We start from the raw sequence: 25,191 nt of genomic DNA, 5'->3' as shown, positions 1-25,191 counted from the left end.
CCACCCAGGAGTGTAGGGTCCGTTCCTGTGTCTGTCCCTGTGCTCATTCATCTGTCCATCTGCTATGTTCTGAGTAGCACTAATGCGCTAGGTGAGTGTCGGGCTTGGAGGACCAGAAAGGACAAACACTTCTCAGCACTGCCTTGTGGTCCAGCAAGAATTACTAGGAAAAATTTGGAAGAATTTGGCAGAGACACCTCTAGGATCAGAACGGGGGTGCTAATAATCCAGGCAGCCATGCATTTGTTCAAGTTGTTCAGCCATTCATTCATTCAAGTACGAGATGTCTGTTCAAGCGATTCCGCAGCATGACCTCCTATAATGGCATATGGTCCTTGAGGGCGGTGACCATCCCTGTCTCATTCCCTGCTGGATCTCTGGGCCTCCACGAGTGCCTGGCATACAGCGGGTGCTCATTAAATATTTGCTGCCTGAGTGAACTGCTTGAAGGAACTGTTTGTCCAAAGGGGGCACCCACACAACTATCCCCACCTGGGGCTCTTGCTACACAGGCAGATTCTAGGGCCTGCCTCAGACCCGTACGAGCCCCACCTGAGACTCTTCTCAGTGACCCAGCACCCAAGGCATCCACCGACATCTGACTTCAGTCCTCCCAGTGTTAGCCCCTTTCGGCACCAGAGGATAGACAACACTGCTCGAGGAAGACAAGGTCCTTGGCCAAAGCCCAAAACACAGGGAGTAGCAGTGGCAAGATTCGAACCCAGGCCTCCCATCTATACCACCCCTACATTTCCTCCATCCCCCCTTGCCCCCACCTTGGCCATCAGATCCGCCCAGGCAGCACAGATTCTTCCCCACAATTCAGCTCAGAGGAGGGATTACATTTTCCCACCGATGGCACAGAGTTGTTGAAAATCCACAGGGCTCCACATTATATGAAAGGCTTAGGGAACTCATGAAGCAGAGCTCTGACAGCCGGTTCCTTTTTCCAGCCCTCCCCCAAAAGGCCTCGTATTTATGCATGAGGAGAGGAAAAAAAATCTCCAGCGTAGGATATGAAAAACCTCCAACTGTTGTTCCCCCACTTATAGAGCAGAACGCCTCTGATTAACCCTTTGTAGCCACTTCCTTCCTAATTAGTGGCGGCTGTTAATGACCTCTCCCCTCAACCAATGCACCAAATATGCTTCCCTCATCAAGTAGCAACACAGGGGTGGGAGGGAGGGCTCAGAGTGGCGTGTCCTGCGAGGTGGGTGGGGACGCCAAGAGGAAGCAAAGGAGTCTGGGGGAGTGGGGCAGGGAGCCCCTGGCTCCATCTCTGTATGACAGGCCCACCTGCTCTTCTCCTTAAAATTCCACCAAAGCCTGTGCCACTGTCTTGTCATTCCAGGCAGAGGAACGGCTTGTGAAAAGGCCGGGAGGAGGTGACTGGAAAGGGAGACCGGGTACAGGGAAGCACAAGTGACCACTGACTATTACTGACAGGGCGCTCACTGCGTGCCAGGTGCTCTGCTAGGCGTTTTACACCTGTTACGAAGGAATTCTCGCTCTTGTAAGTAGGATGATTCCCTTTTTACAGACAGGGAAACTGAGGCTTAGGCAAAGTCACACAGCTAGCAGATGGAGAAGCAGGGATTTGAATCCAGGTTGATTCCACTAGGACGGCCTTAAAAGGCCACACAAAAACCTCCATCCACATATAGGGAAACTGAGGCCCGCAGTGGATGCTATGGAGAAGTTTGGCTCAAGGCTGCACAGTTTGGATATGTACTTTAATCTACTTTCTGAAAACTTCCCTAAGGTGGGAACTGTCTCTTGATCTTTAATGCCTCACACAGAGTTGTGCAAATAGCAGGAGCTTAGTAAATGTTTGTCCCTCAGCTCTGATGGATATCAAGGTTGAGAACCACATGGCACCTAAATACCCCAACTTTGAATTCAGAAACCCAAGTTCCAAGTCTGGATCTGTCACTGACTTGCTATGTGACTTTCTGTAGGTCTCTTTCCTTCTCTGTACCATGGTTTCCCTAACATGAAAAGTGTGGGATGGAATGATCTAGATGTTCTGACAATCAAAGTTCAGGAGCAGCTCTCAGAACAGGTACTTTATGCCAAAGTCCTGTCCCTTGGTGATCTGTTTACACTGCTTCCAGGGCTCATATAAAAACCTTTATGGACAATGAAACTCTGTTTTCCCATCATCCACCACAGCAGCTACCTTGGTACACTCTTTAAACTTAGCACCAGAGGTTCTAGAAACTTCTGGGTACTTCTTGCCAAGATGTCTGCCGAGGGTGGGGGAGGCAGGCAGCTGCCTCAACACAGCCCCACATCTATCCATCCCCTTCCCTAGAGCAGAAGACAATTACCAAGAAGAAAGAACAGACTTCCAGCCTCTAACTGAGGAATTATAGATGTTAAATTATAGGTGTGCCTAGGGAGGGGCCATTTCTAGAAATCAGGCTGCTGAGTGACAGGAATGTGGGCTGCTGGATAATTTCTGGCTTTGGCAGAAAGCAAATATTTGATGCAGAGCCTGACAACACAGGACTCGGAATTCAAGAGACTGTGAAAAGTATCTTCAAATGCTGGGGGATATGCCCCAGCACACCTCAACTCCCATGACAGGTCACAGCTAGCACGACAATAAAGCACTGACTGTGTGCGGAGTACTATGCAGGGGACCCAACAAGCACGTCCTGTCATCCTCATAACACCTTTGTCAATAAACATGACTTGCTCCATTTTGTAGCCAAAGAAAAAATGCCTTATCAGAGATGAAAGACTGGCTCAAAATTACATTGGGAGTCAAAGGTTGTTTTACCTAAAAGTTAGGCAATTCCAAAGTCCTACCAATGTCTTGACTTCTCTCACAGTCTGTTGGCTAAGGCCACCTGGTTATTTAGGCCTCGCAGAGACTTCAAGTCACATCTCTTGGTTCCCATGTTGGACTCTCACTATTCATACATCAGTGGTTTGCAATTGTGGGCAAATTTGCCCCCAACGGACATTTGGTAAAGTCTGGAGCACTGGTCAGAGGCGGAGGATGCTGCGCAACGTCCCACAATTCATAGGACAGCTCCCACCACAAAGAATGAGCCAGCCCCAAGGATCAATGTGGTCGTGATGTGAAACCCTGGTTTACATCATGGTGTCTCAGGAAAGGCACACCAGGTCCCTCTATCCATTGTCTTGATTGGGAGGGACAAGAAATGAGGCATCAGCAGACCTGGGCTGGAGTCCAGGTTGTAAACTGGGTGACCTTGGGCAAGTCTCATCCTCTCCCTGAGCCTCAGTTTTATCATCTGTAAAACAGGGCTGACAAAGATAACACCTGCTACATGGGGGTGCCGCGGGGGTGTGATAAGACAGTGGCTTTGTTCAGTGGCTGGCACGTAGGAAGTGCTCAAGATGTTACTCTGTAAAAGCCTTAATTTCCCCACCTGTGAAATGGGACAATAGTCTCTACCTTGGAGTGATGCTCGAGCTTTTTTCCTACAATGCTATTACACGGACGTCACATTTTCCCAGATGGCTTTGCTACAAGACCCTACCAGCCTGGAGAGGTAGCAACTGTACAGAGCTGCTAGACCAGCAGTGAACTTTGGGTGCACAAGAAATAAACATTTTGCGTTGCACTGCTGAGAGTTGGCTGTTCATTACCGCAGCATAACATGCCCTAACCTGACTAATATATCAAGATTATATGGAGTATAACAGTAGCTAATATTTATCACACTCTTTCTAGGTAATGGGCGCTGTGCTATGTGCTTCGCAGGGAAACAGAGGCTCACAGAAGTAAAATCACCTGTCTGAGGTCCCATAGCTAGTTAGTGGCAAAGCTGGGATTCAAACTCAAGCTCAGATCTGCCTGAAGGGAGAGCAAAGCTCTTAACTGGATTGACCTAATTCTACCTGCACCTTTTTTTTTTTCCTCAATCAGGAAAAAGTAGCCAAAGACAGCAAATCTATGTTTAAAAGCCAGAAGTAAAAATTGTTCACAAACGTTGCAATGTTTAACTCCTGGCAGTAACTTATGTTTTAGGATCCTCCTTTCTATAGAGTGGGGTGATCTGAAGTACTCCCCTGGCCTAGAAACTGATGCTGGAGAGAAGCCACTCTTGCATACCATGCTCCCAAATCGGTGTAGAGTTCACTGCTGGGTATGGCTCAGACTTTATGATGAATGTTTGATGAGTTAAATGTGGGTGATGAGCACTTAGGATCCAAGAAATGGATTCCATCCCATGCCAGGAGATTTACGCCAACTCCTAAAAGGGTGAATTGCTCAAAAAGCCTCTGGGACCCTAAACCCAGGCTGGCTGAGCAGCCTGTATTACGAGCAAGAACCACAGATGCAAGAAAAGCCTCCAGAGGGAACCCAAAAGCTTTCCTATTACAGACCTTAGGTCACTTGAGTTCTTCCTACTTCAATTTACTCATCTGTAAGAAGAAGGAGTAAGTAATACTCCCTAGCCACTCTCAGACTGTTGCTTGTGGTAGGTATAAAAGAGAAAAAACTGGTATTCATTATCTATCACTGCATAACAAATAGCCCCAAAATGTAGTGGCCTGAAATGATGACCGTTTGCTATCTCTTGGTATAAAAGAGAAGAAACTGGTATTCATTATCTATCACTGCATAACAAATAGCCCCAAAATATAGTGGCCTGAAATGACAACCATTTGCTATCTCTTGGTATCTAGAAGTCAGGTATCTAAGAGGGGCTGAGCTGAGTGGTCCTGTCTCATGGTGTCTCATGAGGTTGGATTTGAGCTGTTGGCTAGAGATGCAGCCTCAACCCGCAAGCTAAAGGATCCACTTCCAAGCTCACAGATGTGGTTGATGGAACCTCCTTGCCACATGGGCCTCACTACAGGGCTGCCCAAGCATCCTCAAGGCATGGCAGCTGGCTTGTCTCGGAGCGCATGCTCCAGGAAAGGGAAAGATTACACAAGGTGGCAGCTGCAGGGTCTTTGCAACTTGACTTCAGAAGTGACGCTGTGACTTTGGCTAGATTGTATCAGTCATGAAAGCCCAGCCAGTCTGGCGGGCGAGGCAACTTCACCATGGTCATCACCATCAGGAGGCAACAATCCATGGGGGCCACTCTGAGGCTACCTCTGTGTGTTTGAATGTGTCTTGCCAACTATTAAGCATTAATCAAATAACAATGATGATGATGATGACGATCTCATCTACTGAGATCCTCCTAAGCGCCAAGCACCGAGCTGTATCCCATGTGGCATCACCTCAGTATAACCTCCACCATGGCCATGGAGTGAAGCAATATCATTGTCCCCATCAGACAGAAGGCAAGGCATAGAAATGAAGTAGGCTGCCCCAAGTCTCTTAGCAACTGAGAGGCAAAGCCAGGATTCAAACCAACAGCTGCGTGCTGGAGCTAGCCTGCCCTGGCTGCCCAGAGACAACCACGAAATGTTCAGGAGTCAGTTGTGAGCTGGCTGGTTAACAGAGCCATTAAATTAAATAAACGCACAATTAGGGGGCCCTGGGTCACTCAGGTGGTGAAGCATCTCCCTTCAGCTCAGGTTGTGATCCCAAGGTCTCAGGATCGAGTCCCACATCAGACTCCCGGCTCAGCAGGGGGCCTGCTTCTCCCTTTCCCTCTGCCCCTCTTTCATTCTGGCTCTTTCTCAAGTAAATAAATTTAAAAATCTTTTTAAAAATTAATTAAATGAACACACAATGGAACAAATCCCATCAAAAGCAAGAGTAACAGATGTTAAAATCTTATCATTCCCTAATTACCACCTTTTACTATCACCTATGGCCCGGAGGTCACTGATGTATATATGGAGTCTACATAGTGCAAGCCTGGCATGGTGCACTGAACATCCTTTCCCAGCTCTGTGTGTGCTGACGGCTAGTCGGTAGCTTGCAACTGGCCGTGGTGGGAGTATTTACACCATGGGGATAGGCAGATGCTCCAAATCAGGGCTTTCCCCACAACAAAGACCCAGGTGTAAAGCATCTACCAGCCAACCACTATAACTAACTCCAGATGTCACTTCCTCTCCTAAGAAATTATCTTTTTTCAAAAGGATTTTATTTATTTATTTGACAGAGAATGAGATTGAGAGAGCACAAGCAGGCAGAGTGGCAGGCAGAGGGAGAGGGAGAAGCAGGCTCCCCAATGAGGAGGGAGCCTGATGTGGGGCTTGATCCCAGGACCTCAGGATCATGACCTGAGCTGAAGGCAGATACTTAACCAACTGAGCCACCCAGGTGCCCTCCTGAGGACTTATCTTTTTGACTCCTTGCTAAAGTCACCATTCTTCATGAAACCCCAAAATGTAACATTTCCTGTGATACGTATCAATCCAGATTTCCTTCCTGAAATGTTTGACTTCCTGATGAGGAAGTGAGGGGTGTTTGTCTGAACAAAACATCTGATATTTGAAAATGCTTAAAGAGAAAGAAAGGGAGAGTCACAGAGGGCCCCCCCCTGGGCACAGAGACAGAAAGGGGCGTGTTTCAACCTCAGGGATGGCTCAGAAATCTGGACAACTGAGTGCAAACCAGACCCACCTCTGCAGTCACTCCTGATAGCCAAAAATGGGAAACGACCCAGGAGTCCAACCAGAGGGGTTAATAAATCAGCATGCTGCATGGCCATGACAACGTTTTCTTTTTGTTTTTTCCTAAAGATAAATAAAACTGCTACATTTTTGAAAGGTCAGAAAGACAAGGAAGGTTGGCAATTTGGTTTGAGGGAGAGAAGAAAAAAGACAGGAAGGAAATGCATTTGAATGCCAAGAGTGGTTCTCACTGATGTTAGAATAATGGGTGGATTTTGTTTTCACTCAGTTTTTCTGTACTTTCCAAATAGGAGATGAGCACACCCCACTTTCTTAGTTGGGGGGAGGGTAGCGGAGATCAACATGACTTCACACAGGCAGAGCCTCGTGGAGCAGCCAAGCCCTTTGTCCTGTCCTGCGTATCTCTCCAGGTCTCTCCCAGAGGCCCCAGGTCTGGGCCCAGCCTTTGGACCCAGATGGATCCATGAAGGGGCCATTGTTCTCAGGGTGACATCATTCTATTGCCTGGAGGGTGAAAAGGAGCCCTGAGACTGGGTGCGGCCAGCCCAAGAGAAAGCGGCCAGGCCACTTCGCGCTGGCCTCTGGGGCTGCAGTGAGGTCTAACCCACCAGCTGCATGCCCTAAGGGGCAGCCTGAGAGCAGGGCACCTGACAGGGTTCTTGACATGCCCTGGCAGGCAGCACTTGGCATTGGCATTGGCAGTGGGAGATGGAGGAAGGGGTCACAGCAACTGGACCCTACTTCCCTAAAGGCCAGTCTAATAACAACCTGTATCTGGCACACAGTAGGTGCTCAGTAAGTGGTAGCTGCAGAGGTGAAGAAAGCCAGAGGAGTGCTCCAGGCAGAGGGCACCAGGAGGGCAAAGGCCCTGGGGTCCTGGAAAGAACCCCAGACCTCCCTGGGCAGGACTCCTGGTGTCTACTCCCAGAAGGTGTGTAGCTGGCCTCAGTTTACCTATCTCCATTATGGCGATGGTGCTGCAAGGTGAACACAAAAATAAAGGAGAGGATTTCAGGAAAGCAGACACAACATCAGCTCCTATACCAAGGTGAACCAGGCCAGCTCAAGACCCCAGCCCCTCACAGGCCTTGCCTTCTAGTGGAGCACACAGAACAGAATGTGACTTTGCTTGGAAAAAAAGATCTTTCCAGATATAATTAAGTTAAAGATATCAAGATGAGCCCCTGGATTATTTGGGGGACCCTAAAGTCAATGACAGGTGTCCTTATAATAGAGGAAAAGGTCACGTGAAGACAGAGGCAGGGATTGGAGTGACACAGCCACAGGCCGAGGAATGCTTGGAGCCCCGAGAAGCTGTGAGAGGCAGGAGGGGTCCTCCCACCGAGCCTAGGCAGGAGGTGTGGCTTGATCCCACCTGGACTGGGGGCTTCTGGCCTCCAGGACTTTGCGAGAGGATTCCCACTGTTTTCAGCCACCAGGTTTGTGGTCACTTATTTCAACAGCCTGAAGACACTAATACAAAGGAAACACTGATGAAATCGGAGCTTCTGAAGACGAGAGCCACGAACATCCCTTTCCTTTCAAAATCTCTGCCACTTGCTAAAAAAGGGTGTGCGTCTGTGTGTGTGTGTGTGTGTGTGTGTGTGTGTAGAGTGGGGAGATGCATGCAGGGCCCTGTTGAATATTTTAAGCATCCACTTCACTCCATAATTGACACAGAACCAAATACTCCCACTCAGCCTCTGGCTGGAGGACTGAACATGCAGCCAGACACCAGTGCTCACACCATGGATCCCCAGGGCAGGGCACAGCTGAGGGCCCCTCAAGGCAGACCCACGTTGCAGCACTGGAGTCCCAGCCTCACCCGCCTACTCCAGCTGTGTGACCCCAGGCCAGTGACTTGACCTCTCTGTGCTTCGGATTTCTCATCCATGAAATACGGGGCTATCCCACCATTTCCCTCAGGGACACGAGTTTCTGGCAAGTAGCAGGTGCATGATGGATGTCAGATCCTTGCCCTTCTCCCCCTGCCTCTGGTGATGGGGGACATACTCCAGGGACGGTGACAGTCCTACCCAAACCAAATTATATACTGACCAGTTCTCAACTGGGGAAGGGGGGTAGTTTTGCCCACAGGGGACACTGGGCAGTGTCCGCTGGGTTGTCCTGACTGGGAGAGTGCTGCTGGCACCTCCTGGGGTCAGGCCAGGGAGGATCCTACAATACATGGGACACCAGCGTCGTGCCCGCCAAAGAATGATCTGGCCCAAGACACCCGTGGTGGCGAGATTGAGAAACTCCGATAAATGGCAGTAGTTTGATGTTACGGACAGGTCTCTGTTATCTCAAGATCGTTTCCTCGCTTCCAGCACATGGATTATGTAGTCATGTGCTGACGTGTTTTACTTTCTGCCCCCTGGAAAGTACCTTTAAGGAGGCAGGAGTTGTGCCTGCCTCTTCACAGCCACCTCCCCAGCGCCAGCACCCTGGGACACGCTCGATCAATGCACATGGACCGAAACACAAGGGAATGAACATACACAAGTAATAACACACCTTGCGTTTAGTGCAGCACCTGGCACATGGGAAATGCTCACGGAAGGCCGGGCAGACTCTTATTCTCTTTCCTAAGGCGGCCACTCTGACCGGCTGGGCAGGTGGAACTTAGATCCCCAGAGTGTGTCCCACCCCAGCGCCCAGAGTGACCTGAGATGCACGCCTGTCTGCCAGGTGCTTAAGAGGTGCCAGGGTTCACCAGACACATTCCAGGTGAAAGCCCATTTTACAGATGAGGACGCGGAAGCTAAAAGAGGTGATTTAATGTGCCCAGGTCACTTGGCTAGCACATGGAGGACCTGAGACCTGATCTCAAGCCTGTCCCATTCCTGGGCCCTCTGGGTAGCAGTCCATGACCCTGGACACCCACCACTTCCCGCTTTTATTCCAGTCTCCGTCTCTGCGGCACTGCCATTGTTCCTGGGTTCTGGAATTTTCTGCCTGGACTCTACTTGGAGTCCATCTAGTCTGCTGGGCTTCGTTCTCAAGCTCACTGGGCTGCAGCACAAACGTGCCTCTTCCTGCCTTTGTCGCTCAGAGACAATGCATTTGTTTTTCCCTCTTTCCCCCTTTTATTCCTTGGACGGAGAGGCAAGCCATTAGCAAATTATTTCGTGGTTGGCTTTAGAAAACATTTCAGGGCACGCCTTTGAGGGTTACTTTATGTCTCTGGTAGATTCTTCTTTAGTGCTCTGAGTAAATACGAGCCTGAGGCAGGACTTGGAACAGAACGGACTTTTTTAGATAAATCACGTACAAGTTCAAGTTATAAAGACCAAATCCCGCTCCCCTCCCCACCCCCGTAACGGATGCGCCCCTGGTCCCCAAACTCTTAAGTAACTGTGGCTTTACACAGTTTCCTCCTATAAAACAAATATTTAAGTGAGGCCCCCAAGTAAAAAGGGCGTGTGCAGATTTTCCAGTTCACTGGGGATCTCTGAAGAAACGGCCGGAGAGAAAAGGTCTGGTTGTTGCAACGGCAGACTTTGAAGGCACACGTACCACACGCTAGGCACGGCTGCACGTGTCCCACATTTCCAGGCATGTCTGTGCCCGTATACAAAGAATAATGGGGAATGGAAACGTGCAGTGACCATAATCCCCATTCTGCAGATGAGGAAGCTGAGACTTCCTTTATCCCGCCGAGTCAGAACACCATGATATCCAACAGGGAGAAGGCATTTTTTTAAAGATTTTATTTATTTATTCATGAGAGACACACAGAGAGGCAGAGACACAGGCAGAGGGAGAAGCTCTGATCGAGCCTGATGCGGGACTCGATCCCAGGACCCGGGATCACAACCCGAGCCAAAGGCAGATGCTCAACCACTGAGCCACCCAGGAGTCCCAGGGAGAAGGCATTTGTACAAGTGCACGCATACTCTGTAGCCAGCACTGCTCCCGGCGCCTGTTTCAACCTCCACACGATGCCTTGGCTCACCCCATTTCACAGAAGAGGCAACTGAGGCCTCATCACGGGTCAAAAATCCCTCAACCAGGACATAGCAGAGTCTGATTCAAGCCCTCAACCCTGATTGATGCCAGCTGGTGCTCACTGCTCAGTAGATGCCAAATGCTAAGTGGGCAGGAACCTGAAGCCCAGACTTATTCAGCGCACACTTATGCTGCTACAGGCGCTGTGACGCGATAGTGAGCAGAGGAGGCAAGGCCCCTGCACAGTCTAACGTCATTCATTCCTTCACCACGCTGGGGAGGCAGGCCACACGGCGGCTGACACATTACACAGGGCGACAAGGCTTGGCGGATGGGAGCCAGTGCCCAGGGCCAGCTGAGGGCCAGAGAGCTGAACGTTACCAAACCCCATGCCCTTAACTGCACTGACAGAGGGGACGAGAGAGAGATGCTCATAGAGACAGAGATAAAGAGGCGAGAGACATGCACAGAGACAGAGACAGATATAGAGACAGAGACAGAAAGAATGAATCAGAAGCTTTCTCTCCCTGGCCCAAGAAACCCCTTCCGGAGGTTGGGTTGGAGGAACTGTCTTATAAATTCAGGCCCCACTGATTTTTCCAGGCTATAAAGCAGCACAGACCCTCCAGAGAACATGTCACATTACTGAGACCCTGTGTGTTTGCATCTGACTGGTCTGCTTGCTGTGTGACCCTGGGAGAGTCACACACCACTCCGGGGATGCTGAGGCCCTGCACCTGTCAGGGCAGCTGTGAGCTTCCAGTGACTGCAAGAATGCAGAGGGCCGGCTCGAGCCTGGTGTACCCCATGGCTCTGTCCCTCAATGCTGCGTCCCACAATGACTATCAGTGCGTATCACCATCCTGGACCCAGAGAAGGAGCTGGCCTGACACTGTCAGTGGGGGGAGGCTCCTATGTGAAAGCACCAAGCCCTCTCTTTGAGTTCAATCCTGGTCAATGAGGTGGGCTTCCCTGAAGTTATCGGGGAGGCCTGGAGACAAAAAAGGAGGAGCTTAGCTGGAAAGAGCCTGGAGGAAGGGGTGGCTCAAAGCCTGGGATCCTGGCCCTGGTTTTGCCATTCACTCACTGTGCTTCCCCAGGAAGGTGTCTTTCCCTCTCTGGGCCCAGTCCCACCTCTCTAAATCATCAGTGAGTTCCTTGAGATGGATTCAATACCATCCCCTAGCAGGATGCAAGCTGAATTTTTAATTATTAGACTAAATATTAATTCCACCCCGGTCTCCTAAATCTCATCGAGCTTGCCCAAGTGAGAGACAACAGAGCCCCAGGACCCACACCAAGCTCCAGGTTCACAGGCCAGCAGGCGAACTCACCCACCACCTCGGGTCTCCTTGGATAACCAGAGACAACTTTGCAATTTCACTTGACTGACAAGATAACAAAAGCCACAACTCAACGTGCAGATGACATGGACACTTGGCCATCCTGGGAGGGTCCTAGGAGATGAAGCAGGTGCCAACTAATCCTCTCTAAAAATAGGGGAGCACAAGCATTTGTGTCTGGGGCCAGAGTGTCGGCATTTCCAGATAAATCAACTGGCCTGGCAAGCCGGGCTTACGTGCCGGCCCCATCCTCACAGACGTGGAATATACTTCCTGACCGCTTCGGGAGATACAGTAACTCCACCATCAGGGGAATCACCACCACCGATGCCTCTTTCCCAGGCACAGGGATCAGGAAACGGCCAGCTTGATTGACAATGATTCTGGAAGAGGCAACTTCCCTGGTTGGATCTATGGGGGAGCCCCCCCCCCCGCCCCCGCTACGGGGCAGCATTAAAGGGGAGGAGTTTTTACTGTTGCTTTTAATATTAAAAAAAAAAACGCAATAAGCTTACAAGGTCTGGTGGCTCCGAGTCCGTCTGCCTTTTCCTTAGGGAAGAAAATCTCTGTTGGCTGCGGGCAGAGAAGCGGCGGAAAGATTCCCGACTCCGGGAGGCGAGGTGTCGGAAGGAGGAGGTGCGCTTGAAGGGGGTCCGGCTGGCGGGCTCCCCACTTGTCCGCTCGTGGCCCACTGTGGTGGTCACTAAGTTGAGGGCCTCCTGGAAGGATCTCCTCACAGTGCCCATCCACTGGGTCATGTGGGTTTGGGCCACTGTGAGTTTGTCTCCCAGGTAATCCATGGGGCCGGAGGAGGGGAGGAAGGACGTGAGCGAGGGACAAAGCAATTGCAGCGCCAGGGTCTTCTCCCTCTTTCTACTTTCTGCTTCTGCAAGTTCTGGGCTTGCTTGGAGAGAAAGCAGCCCTCTTCAGCCAAAGCAGGAGTAAAGAACCATCGCGGAGCTGGCGGCCGGCCGCACCTGCGGGTCTCGCTGAGGATCCGGAGGCAGGTCAGGGTCGGGCTGGAAGTCCACCCACCCGAGTTGTAAAGTCAACACGCTGGGCGGTCCCAGCTCCAGCCCTGGCGGCGCTCGCAGGCTGCATCGGCTGTGACCGGGAGCTTGGGGAAATCTAGCAGCACTCACTCCAGGGTGTGACAGTTCCAGCGAGGTGGGGGAGGAAGAGGCGGTGGCCCTGGGCACCCCGGTGCGGTGCTCACCGTCCCTCAGGTAGGCGGCCCCGCCCGGGCGCACACGGGAAGGACCCGGAGGGCAGGCTGCTACCTGCCGCTGCCCCCAGCCGGACCCGGCTCACCTGACCCATGCCATGCAGGGTTTCCCTCCTGGGGACAGAGATTCTAAACCTGTCGGCCGGCAGGCAGCTAGCTCACTTCCGGAGGCAGCCACCAGGGCCCCCGGGTCCCCTGGCTCGGCAGCCCAGGATGACATCAGTCCCCGTCTTAGCGAGGGGCTTTGCTGCCCAGGAATGCAGGAGGGGCCTCGGAGAGGCGGCCGCCCAGGGAGCTGACGTCCGCCCCCATTTTTTTCTCCCCCAAGTCCCAACTCGCTCACCGGTCCCTCGGGGCTGACAGCGACTTCACGTGCCAACAGCCTACCCGCCCGGTGCCCTCACCGCGGGCTGCACGTGCGTGCGCACCCGTCGGGGATCTGGGAGCCCTGGGAAGGTTGGGACAGTTGGGAAACTGCCTCTAGGGTGACAAGCAGCATCTCGGGACCTCCTCGGCATCTCGGCTGTCAGTCTGTCTCCCTCTGGTGGCCTGTTTCTCCATCAGGTTTTCGGTTCCCTCCCCATGTCTCAATTACCACTTGTTTGTCTCTCAGCTTGTCTGTCTGTCTCTTTCTCTCTCTCTCTCCCTCCCTCCCTGGAAATCAACACCCAGCCAGGTGAACAGCCCCGAGGTCCCCCAAGGAAGGAACGGGCTGGGCCGTACTTGAGTGCGGGCGGGGTTGCCATGGCAACCCCGGGGCACAGCATCTGCCCCATCCTGGGCGGGGGGCTGGGCACAGGGAGCAATGGGAATGATTCATGGTTTATGCTGGGTCACATGAGCTCCTGGGTTTTAACCCTTGTGGAGCTAGACTATTCGGCACAGGGCGGGGGTTGGGGGGACAGGCGAGACAGCAGCCTCTGAGACAGGATGGGGTACTTGTCGGGCAGGGTCAGCAGCAGCTGGGCAGCAGAGGGGAGGCACACTTGTTGAAGGGGCCTTCTCCCCCCAGCAGGGATCCACGCCCCTGTTCTACCGCTGAGGAAATGCAGGTTCAGAGATCTAGATTCACTTGCCTCGGGTCACACAGCAAAGATACCACCCGGGCATGGATGGAGGCCGTTTTCTGGGTCTGACAGGGCACCTGGCCCAGAGCTGGAGTTCAGTAAATATTTATTGTTCAAAGGCTGAGTCCAAGACTGAAACCGTGATAGGCCTGACTGCATCCCAAATGCCTTCCCTCACCCACGTTACCTCAGTTTTGAACAAATATTTGCTCCCTAGTTGCTGATCAAAAGGCCTTGCTTGAGAAGGTTTTCCAGGAAGGCATTTCTGACAATGCGGCTGACCCAGATCTCTTTCTACTATAGATTTCCAGTCCTTGTGGCTGTTCATTCATTCGTTCACTCATTCACTCATTCACTTCAACATTCAGAGAGTGCCTACTATGGGCCAGGCTTTGGGTACAGAGACTAAGAATGGGGCCCTGCCACTGAGGGCTCACAGTCCGGCAGGCAGCTATGACGGTGGCTAATATTCACTGAGAGCAAAGCTGAGTCCCCAACGCCATTATAAGTGTTCATGGGAGTCAACTCATGAATATTCGTGTAAACCCATCTGACGGAGGAGGAAGCTGAGGCTCAGAAAGGTAAAATCACCTGCCAAGGTCATTCAGTGTGGTAGGAGCACCAAGATGGCCCCAATCCTCCTTGTCCCTGCTATTCGCACCGTGGTCTGGTCCCCTCAGAGTTGGGTCTCAGGGTCCAAGAAAATAAGGCAGGTATGACATGGTGTGATTTTCAAAGCTAGGTCATAAAAAGTATCACCGTTTCCACTTTGCTTTCTTAGAAGGTGCCAGCGGCAGCCAGCCACCGTGTTGTGAGGATGCACAAGCAGTCATATGGAGAGAACCACGTGGAGGGGATGCAAAACCCCCACCTACAGCCCGCACCAACTTGCCAGCAATGCGAGCAAACCACTTTGGAAGTAGATTCCACATTCCCTGTAAACCGTCAGAGGGCTGCAGCCTTTGACTACGCTTTAGTGAAGGTCCCTGAGCCGGAGCCACCCCACTCCACTGCTCCCAAATTCCTGTCTCACAGAAATCACAGTAGATACAAATGCCCAGAGGCAGGGCAGTGTCTGGCTCATCAGGAAACCAAGGTTTGGTGCAGAATGAGAGGGGAAAGGAGAGGCTGATGAGGGGTTTTTGCAGCAGCCTGCAGGTCCTATACATTAGGAAGCATTATCCCATCATGGAGACGAGGAAACATGCATTGGGCACCAGATTCTACCTCCATGCGTGTCTGTGGCCCCGCCCACCACCCACTGGACTCTCCAGGGTCCCAAGACTTCTGGTCCCCAAAGTTCATCCATTTCCTCACGTGGATTGACCATGGCCAGCCTCCTGCAGCAGGCAGGCCACTTCATGGCTCTGCTCCCTCACCCAGCAGATGAAGAACTCCAAGGGTGGGGGCAGACATGAGAAACAGTTGAGCCCTCCCCACCTCACTCCAGGAAAGCCACACCAGAAATACATAAAGAGTTGGGAAGGGACACAGCTTTTTAACAGACCATCTGGACACAGAGGTGGGGGATCTGGGAAACTTCAGGAGGCAATAATGCTAAATCAAAGCAGTACACAAATCACCTAAAAATGAGAATACCCAGTGCTGCCGAGGTTGTGATGAACGGGACACTTTTACCCACAGTGGACGGAAATGGAAATTGGTATATAATTCTGAAGGGAACTTAATGCCCAAGATCAAAGTCTTAAAAACAATGACCTGCCAGGTAGTGACCTACATGCAGAAACATGCTGATGTCTATAACTTACTTTGATATGGAGCAAAAAATAAAAAACAAAGATGTACTAAGGAATGGATGGATGGATAGATTTTTATAAAGTAAATTTAGCAAAATGTCAGCAATTATAGAATGTAGCTGGTGATTATGTGCGAATCCCTTGTAAAATTTTTCTGAATGTTTGAAAATTATGATAAAAAGATTCGGGTAGGAGGATGTGCCTGCCTTCTGACCCTGTAGTTCACGATCCAATTCTATGCCCAGAAACCTGTCTTTGGGAACGAGAAGGATCTATAAGAACATTGTGCTACAAGGATTTTTATCAGTCATATTTGAGGCTTATATTTGTGAAAAATTAGTAGGAGTCTAAGTAGGAGCCCAAAAAGGGACTTTGTTCAGTGCTATGCTGAGCCACACTGATGTGAGGGCAAGAAAGGAAAAAATTCAGTAATACTGATCCTGTCTTTATTTGTAACGTTAATGGTTTGCTCATCATGGATTTTTACGTTAATTTTTACTTTTTAAAAATACCACATGGGGCTCCTGGGTGGCTCAGTGGTTGAGCATCTGCCTTTGGCTCAGGGCGTGATCCTGGGGTCCTGAGATCAAGTTCCGCATCAGGCTCCCCATAGGGAGCCTGCTTCTTCCTCTGCCTATGTCTCTGCCTCTCTATGTCTCTCATGAATAAATAAAATTTTTCACACAGCAGGAGGTGCTCGGATGGTTCAGTCGGTTACACATACAACTCTTGATTTTGGCTTAGGTCATGATCTTGGGGTAGTGGGATCAAGCCCTGAGCTGCGCTCTGCACTCTGTGTGAAGTCTGCTTCTCTCTCTCCCTCTGCTCTTTCCCTGCTTTCTCTCTCTCTCTCTCTCTCAAAAAAATAAATAAAAAATCTTTTTAAAAACCCCATATTAAAACATTATTTACCTTGATTACTGATTTTTTTGGGGTGCCTCTTTAAATTTTGCACTATAGGCATAAATTTTACACTACAGGTCCCAGCCCTGGATTTGCTAAAACAATACAGTATCACAGTGAACTGGGGACCTGCCTCTAGCTCTTATCAGCTGTGTGACGCTGAGTAAGTTACTTAACCTCTCTGATTTTCAGAGATGAAGTCATGAAACTCATCACTGCTGTTGACCCCGCTGGTACCACTTCCTGTGTGCTGGGCATTGTGTTACCTCATTGCATTACATCATCTGCTCCCCCCAGCAATGATATAGTTTGTACCATGACTGTTACCACCATTGTATAGATGGAAAAACTGAAGCACAGGAAGTTCAGTGACCAGCCCAAGGGCACACGGCTATTAAGTGGTGGACTTTGCTACCCCCAGCCTCACACCTTTGACTAAGTAGAGGATGTCCAATCAGTCTGGATGAAGGATAGGCATCCAGACAAACAGAGGAAAGCAAGTAGCAGGCAGGACTCCACAGTTCTACCTCCTTCCAGAAGGGAAGGGTGGTAAGGAAGTGAGCTGAACAGCCAGATTGCCTGCCTGCTCCCTCTTCACTCCCTTTAGGTACAGTGTGGTCTGAAAGTGTGACTATAAAAAGCGTCGCTCCCTGAAAACTAGGACAGCACAAGCACTTTCCCCCCAGAGGGCTCTTTCTGCAAACTCTTCTATTCTCTCCAGGAAACTCCTGGGACGTTGCTGGGCATCAAAAAGGAAAGAAAGCCATCTCCTTACATAAGTAATCCCCAAAATGCTGCAGATGCTGCTAAGATCCAGAAAATGAATGGGAATTTGATTCACAGTGTGAGGTGGGACCCAGAGATCACCAGTTCCAGACAAGCACGTGCAGATCCCAGAATGAGAATGTCAGTCACTCATTCATTCAACAAACACTCCCTGTGACATTGTGACATTGTGTGTGAGCTCTGTGGGGGCCCAGACGAGGACTGATAGTCCCTGGGGAGCTCAGGGTAGCTTCCTCTTCTCAGTCATTAAGGGAGTGGGAGGGTATTCCAATGGACCTCCTCAGAGTTAAAGCTCCATTTTCTCCCAAGAATCTGATACAAACATGCACACTCTGGAGAATTTCTCAGGTAGAAGAAAAGGCCAGAAAAGAAATGAACAATTGCAACACAAGTACCAAGCGCTGTGATGGCCAAGTGAGTAACATGCTGTGGGACTATTAGAGGGCTCCCAGACCAAACCCAGAAAGTGGAGTGTTGAGAAAACAAGAGCAAAGAGAAAATGATCATATACAAGGATCTACAATTGGAAGAGGGGTATCTACGTGGGGTTCTGAAGGATGAATAGGAGTCTACCTAGAAGGGCGAAATGCAGACCCACATATGCAAAGGCCAGGGAGTGTGACCATATTCAGTCTTGCTCTTGCACTTGCTGTAGCCCTGCCTAAAGCTGTCTTCTCTATCCTTCGATCTCCACCCACCTCCAGACCAGCTTCAGCAACTTCTGCCTTTTCCATAGCAGCCCTAGGAAGTCTTGCTTACATGGCCCTCTTCACAGCCTGCTTCCCCAAACACGGCACATACCTGGCCTAGGAGTACGCTAACGTCACACTGCTGTGGGCAGTGATGCAGCAGAAATTGCAGCAACCATTAGTTGAGGATTTGCTATGTGCCGGGAACGAGTTACCCACACATCTCATGTAACTCCCACAACTACCTTATAGGGTGTGTAGTGATATTAATTGTTCCCATTTTGCAAAGAAGGACAGTGAGATTTAAAGAGCTGAAGGGACTTGCTCAAGATCACTGAACTGGCAAGTGGGGCTCTGGAACCTGAACCCAGGCATGTCTGATTCTAAAGCCCTCCCTAGCATGGAAGATAGTCTCTACCCATACCTCTAGGACCCCTTAAAATGTCCAATTCTTCCCCCAGCCCCGTGGCATGAGGGTGGTGACTATGCCACATGCTTCTCTGGGGTGTCGCCTCACCTCCTGGGGTCAAGAAACATGTGCAGAAGGACTGGTCTGCTTGTACATCAACCAGTTTCCTTTCTCACCAACCGGTTTGCAGAATAATTCCCGGGACCACGTGTGGGAAGGGGTGACCCGAGGACCCAGTTTAAAATCTGTTCTGTCTCACCTTCAGATGAAGCAACGCTGTCAGAGAGGCAGCCGATGGCTCGGGGTCTCCCTCCAAGGCTGAGCTCCTTCAGCTCAGAGTCATGGCTTCCTTATGGCAAAGAGAAGGTCATAAAGCCTGCCCATTCCAAAGGCTGTGGCAACAAACTGAGATCGTCCTTGCCCAGAGCAGAGAAGACAATGGCAGCCACAAGGGGGGGTATTTATTCTATTAGAGTTGACATCATCCCATCATCCAGGTGAAGCAGGGGCTCATAGAGGGTTGGAACTGGAATAGCCAGCAGAGACAGATGCAGGCCAACCTTTTCATCTCACCCCAGAAACAGGCCGAGGTGGAGGGCTGTGTCTCAGACCCCACAGTAAATCTGTGGCAGGTACCCTCTGATTTCCCAGAGGAGACCCAGAGTCTTGGATTTCGGCAGGACCCAGCCTTCTCTCTATCCCAGCCATATTGGACAAACTGCTGTCCTGGGCTACACCATGTCATCCCTCATTCAGCTCTTTGCAGATGCTGTTCCCACTGTCTAGGACACCATTCTATCCATTCCTCACCTGCTCAGCTTAGGTACACCCTCCTCCAAGAAGCCTTCCTTGATTTTGTCATGTTCATGGAAGCCACCTTTGGGGTCCCACCTGGCCATCTTACCCCCCACCCCCAGCCCACATCATTAACATGCTGCACTGGAACCCGATTTACCCATCAGTTTCCCCTCTGAGCCCATGGGCAGCAGGAACATGACACATGCACCCTTGATTCGTAGCATGCATTGCTCAGCAGGTATGAGACAGGTCTACCGTGTGAAATGAAGGAACCACTGAGGTTTGAACCCAAGTCATACAACTCCTAGCAACCCCCTCACTAGGCTTGTTTCCAAGGCAACAGGGAAAAGAATTCTGATATGAAAAAAAAAAAACACAAAAAACAACAAACCCAGAAATGGCTTGATCTTCCAAGTCAACCCCAGATTATTTATAAACCAGGCCCGAGACTATTTCCTGTGTTCATTCACCACATTCTTAGTCAAATAGCCATTTTAATCACCTAAGATGCCCTTAATTAAACTTGGAAGGGGAGGAAAAAAAAATCACCTGGAAAGGAGATCTTTCTAGAAACAGCCAGGGTCTCATCACCTTTCCTCATCAGGCCCCACTCTGAGCTCAAGTGGAAAGTAGCGCTCTCCACGCCAGAGGGTGCACTGTGCAGCTCTGCCTGGCGCAGCAAGGCCAGTCTGTAATTACAGCCCCTCTGCCAAGAGCGGGCATCTAATAAAGCTGCATGCCCTGGCCTCCTCTAAAATGTAAACCAGGGCCTAATTCACCGGGCCGGGCTGCCCATGGGGCCCCTGACCTGCAGCCACCCTCTCCTCGGGCATCCAGCAAAGAAGGGAGTGCCTGGCTCTGGTCTTTGTCTGGTTGCCTCGCCTGGGGTTGGACGATACATTTCTTTCCACCATAGCAGCTGAATTTCCACATTTTGGGATCTGTTAGCAAAAGAGAGCCAAGATGTTCTTGGGGGATAACAAATTAGAGCTGGGAAGGGGGATACATGAGGCCTGTCCCCTAAGAAATGTATCTCCAAACTGTGAGCTTTTATTTGGAGTCTGCAGCAAGTATAATAACAAATCACAGTAGTTCTCATTAGCCAGGGGCCTACTGTGCACCCTGTCACTGCCTTGGCCGATATCAGGAGGGCTGTAAAGATCACCGTATGGACCAGGGGACACAGACTCCAAAAGACAAAGTCACTAGCCCATGTCACACGGCTGGTGCGTGGAGAGCCGTGACTCAGACCTGGGTCTGGCTAAGCCCACAGCCTGGGCTCTTCTCCACCCGGCAGCCCCACCCTGGGGAGCACCCCTGTGTGTGTCAGATTGAGGCAGGCTTGTTGGGTGCATGAAACATGGTCAGGGGAGGAAAGGCCCTACCCTGTGTTCTTCCTCCTTGCTCTCTGCTGCACTTCCTCAGGCCTGGGTCAGCCACGAACTCCAAGGAAAGCCTGATGGTGATGAGCACAAGGTTCCCCAAGATGGCCTCAGGGACCCCGTCCTGCCCTCAGCTCCAACAAAAGCCCAGCTGCATCCTCAGCTCCAGGGACCAGCAACACCCGGTGGCCTCCAAGGGCTTCTTGCATCCCACCTGCTCGGAGCATGCCCTGGGCCAGCAGACCCAGGCTTGAGGCCCACCAGGTCTGCCCTCAGTTGCTGCGAGTCTTCAGGCAGGGATCCCCTCCTCTCTGGGTCTTGATTCCCCAAGAAGACTATACTAGAAGATCATGGGTTAGTCCAGCTCAAAACTCCGGGCCACCCCCTCTCAAAGGCAACCTGACCTGGCCTTGAGAAACCAGCAGATCTGGGTTCAAATATCATGTGGCCATCTCTTGCCTGAGCGGCCACATCTCACAAACAGAATCATGACACCTGCCTCCCTGTAAAGTGCAAGTGGTGCACACCAAGTAGGCCCCCAGCCAAGGTAGGCGGGAAGGCGTCAGGGTCCCACAGGGGATGCCCGTGGCTGGGGAGCTCACGTTTTGAAAACAAACTTATGAAGAAGAATGGCCTCCCAGAGGCCAAATCAACATCTGCTCACACACTGCGCGGACGTGGCTGGTACTCCCTAAGCACGGATGGTGTGCCAGGCCCTACGCATCTATGTCATCCCCACAGACACAGTGGAGGGCGGGGCTCCCAAGACGGACTCCTCACTGAGTGACACTGGGCAAGTGGCTTGCCTTCTCTGAGCGCATCCTTCTTTGTCTTTAAAATGGGATACAACAGCCCCCTGTTTCCCCGGGGATGCTGAAGGTACACAATGTGTGTTCTTCCCACCTCTTGGGAGTACAACCACCGCTCCCATCTTAGAGAGGACCCCAAGACAGAGTGAACAGAGGCCGAAGGCTGCACAGCAATTCAGTGCCAAAGTCTGGCTTGGAAGCCTGTGCTCCAAGCTGCCCTCTCCGAAGCTGTGGCTCAGTGGGCGCTCGGGGGCCTGTGCCGCTGTCCTCCCATGCCAGCCCCCATCACTGCCACCCCTCAGTTTGCCAGCCCCCTGGCCCTCATCAGCCCTCCTCCCATCGTAGAGGTGCTGTGAGTAGCATCCCTGCTTGCCTCCACACGGGAGCGGCTTCCTCCCAACCCCGCTGGAGGTCCATTCTCCAGTGCCCTGCGTCTCCGCACGCACGCTGTGCCACCCACGCTGTTCCAGGAGCAACACTGTGCCAGGCAAGGAGGCCGGGCGGAGGGGCAGCCGGGTTGCCTGGGCAGCCTGATAGAGGTACGTCACCCCATAGGAGTGGGCACAAGGCACGTCCTAGCAGCCTCTGAGTCCTGGACCTCGGGCTAGCCCTGACTCAAAGGCTTCCAGAGCCCCGTCTCACTAGGGCAATCAAGGGGAGACCCCCAGCTCCTGGTTACGTCCTGGCCACTCCTCTTACCAGGATGCTTCTAGTTCCTGAGTCTTAGCTCCTCAGAGACTATGCCCCTGACCTCCCAACACAAAGGGGCTGCCCACAGCCGACCCTCTCTATCACTGTCCTTTCTCTTCTGTGTTAACACCTACCATCCCCTGGCATTCTCCTGATCATTTCTTACTATCTCTCTAAGGAAGGCTCTTGAGAACAGAAACCCTGGATGTCTTATCTTATTCTCTCTGCTATTGCCCCTACAGCTAGCACCCTGGAGGTGCCCAGTGTTGGATGGATGGATAGATGGATGGATGGATGGATGGATGGATGGATGGATGGATGGATGAAGTGAAGCAGGGAGAGGAAGGAAGAATTTCTACTGTATTTCTACTGTAATCTCATCCCTTCCTCTCCTCCTTTCTGGCCAATTCCTACCCATCTTTAAAGACATCGCAATGATGTCCCCACCTCCAGGAAGCCTCTCCTGCCATCCTCTGCACTCAGTTCAGCACCTCCTCTGGGCTCCCCAACCCCTGGGCTACCCCCATCACTGCATTCTCTTAGGTGCCATACTAGAAGGGCCAATTTCCACATCCTCTGCCCACCGGCTGCAGACACTGTGAAGGTCAGGGCTGTGTCTATTCCATCCTGAATCTCCAGGGCCCATCCTGAGGCCAGGCACAGAGTAAGGAGCTCAGCATTGCAGCCTCAGCTTATCGCGCCCCAACCACACTGCAAGCACAAGCTGAGCGCTTTGAATCAGATAGTTCATGGACTCCTCAGCATCACCTTGTAAGGAGGCGGGACCATCTTGTTCCCATTTTACAGACAAGGGCAGTAAGGCTCAGAGAAGGCAAGGTCTTTGGCCAGGCTCACACAGCAAGGGCACTGTGTGGCCACTATGCCACACTGTCCCCCAGCCTGGGCCTCCCACGAAGCAGGGGGACAGGGAGGTGAGGGGAGGAGATGGAGTCAGCTCCACGGCAGGAAGACACTTACTGAGTACCTACCACTCATGAGATGCTTTACACACACCCTCATTCAGCCCTCGCCGTCCCTCAAAGGAGGCACCACTCTCCCCAAATCTCAGAGGAAGAAACTGAGGCCAAGGGCACACAGTGTGTACCCAGCTCAACTCACTCAAGACAACTGGGCACCAGAAAGCTAATCAAAGAATGGAGCCAGAAAAATATAGCCGTGAACAGCATTCTTCCTTCCTGGCCAAGCCCTGAAGGCTTGCTCATTGAATGAATGGCTGCTCATTTCCCAAACCCTAGCCAACGGGACGTAGGGGGAAGCTGGCTGGCTGGATCACAGGGAGCAGTCTTTTTCCCAATGCACCCCCTCTTTGTTGGCTGGATATTGTCACCTCTCCTTTGGATGGCTGGAGCCATGGCAGCCCGGCTGGGTCCATGAGGGGATGAGATGCTGAGGAGAGAGTAGGAAGGTAGAAAGAACCTGTTTGATCCACTAATCTAGAATGTGGGAAAGGGCCACATAGCAAATATTCTAGATTTTGGAGGCCACACGTGGTCTCTGTTACATTTTGGCAGGGGGCGCGGGGACAGAGGAGAATTTTTTGCAACTTTTTTTTCCCAATCTTTTAAAAATTTAAGATTATAAACTTGAAATTGTAAAATTAAAAATTTAAAACTTGGGACTCCTGGGTGGCTCAGCAGTTAAGCATCTGCCTTTGGCCCAGGGTATGTTCCCGGGGTCCTGGGATCGGGTCCCCCATTGGGCTCCTTGCAGGGAGCCTGCCTCTCCCTCTGCCTGTGTCTCTGCCTCTCTCTCTGCGTCTCTTATGAATAAATAAATAAAATCTTTTAAAAAAATTTTAAACTCATTCTTAGCTCTACATTTGCCGCACCTTGCACTACATCCTCCTTGACCATAATGTAAACTATGTGAAGAGACATGTGTCCTTATTGTTTGGCCCATCTTTGTGAGGTCTCTTGTTACTTTCGGCATCCTCAAAAGCATCCTCACTGATCCAGTGACGGTGGTGCACCAAACATTGGTGAGAGTGGGGGGCATCCAAAATTCTCAGGGAGTTTGAAGCAAAATGGCATGACTACTTCGGAAAACTGTTTCTTAAACAGTTTCTTAAAAAGTGTAACAGACACATGGCATGGGATCCAGCCATTCCACCTCTAGGTACTTACCCAAGAGAAATGAAGGCACGCGTCCATACAGAGACTTGTGCACGAATGTTCACAGCAGCTTTGTGCATTAGAGCCTCAAACTAGAATCAGCCCAAATGTCTACTAACAGGTGAACAGATACACAAATGGGCACATCAGCAATAAGAAGGGATGAGCTATCCACATCCGCTACAGCATGGATGAATCTCAAAATAATTAATGCAAAACGCGAGAGACTCAGATGAGGAGGAGGGTGCTCCCAGTATGTGATTCCTTTTATATAAAATCCTAGGGGCTCCTGGGTGGCTCAGTCGATTAAGCAACTGCCTTTGGCCCAGCTCATGATCTGGAGTCCTAGGATGAAGCCCTGAATCAGGCTCCCTGCTCAGCAGAGGGTCTGCTTCTCCTTCTCCCTCTGCTCCTCTCACCAACTCATGCTTGCACTCTCTCTCAAATAAATAAATATTTTTAATTAATTAAAATAAAATAAAATCCTAGAAAATGCAAACTAATTGATAGTGACCAAGATCAGAAGAGTAGTTGCTTCAGGGCAGGGAGGGAGGGAGGGACAGGAGAGGACAGGAGGGAGCTCTCGGGGGTGATGGATGTGTTTGTGATTTTACTTGGGGTGGTGGTTCCTTGGGAATATACATGTCAAAACTCCTTGAATTGTACACTTTAAATATGTGTAAGTCATTACAGCAATTATAGCTCAATAAAGCTATCCAAAGCAA

The 25,191-nt window shown here is 51.0% G+C and overlaps 1 protein-coding gene and 1 long non-coding RNA gene across 11 annotated transcripts in view; one reads left to right on the top strand and one right to left on the bottom strand.

Annotated features, from left to right (window-relative positions):
* The window catches only part of KIAA1671 (KIAA1671 ortholog), a 202,133-nt gene that overhangs the window by 57,329 nt on the left and 119,613 nt on the right, over window positions 1–25,191 (bottom strand). The window contains exon 1 of one of the 9 annotated variants that reach the window (XM_072802998.1): window positions 12,335–14,222. The exons of the other annotated variants lie outside the window; for them this stretch is intronic. Coding sequence (XP_072659099.1) covers window positions 12,335–12,619 — 285 coding nt within the window. The 5' untranslated portion in view covers window positions 12,620–14,222. Of the gene's footprint in view, window positions 1–12,334; window positions 14,223–25,191 lie in introns of those variants that run through there. 9 annotated transcript variants of the gene reach the window in all.
* On the top strand, window positions 11,473–16,557 carry LOC140619518 (uncharacterized). 2 transcript variants are annotated; one of them, XR_012019396.1, is made up of 2 exons: window positions 11,473–12,610; window positions 14,893–16,557. It is a non-coding gene; the product is annotated as an uncharacterized lncRNA (long non-coding RNA). The 2 variants fall into 2 exon arrangements; XR_012019395.1 differs by having other exon boundaries at window positions 11,473–13,045.

This window comes from Canis lupus, chromosome 27 (assembly GCF_048164855.1).
Source record: "Canis lupus baileyi chromosome 27, mCanLup2.hap1, whole genome shotgun sequence".
Classification (NCBI taxonomy): domain Eukaryota; kingdom Metazoa; phylum Chordata; class Mammalia; order Carnivora; family Canidae; genus Canis; species Canis lupus.
The sequence above is the reverse complement of the archived record's forward strand: the minus strand, read 5'-3'. Positions and strand labels throughout refer to the sequence as shown.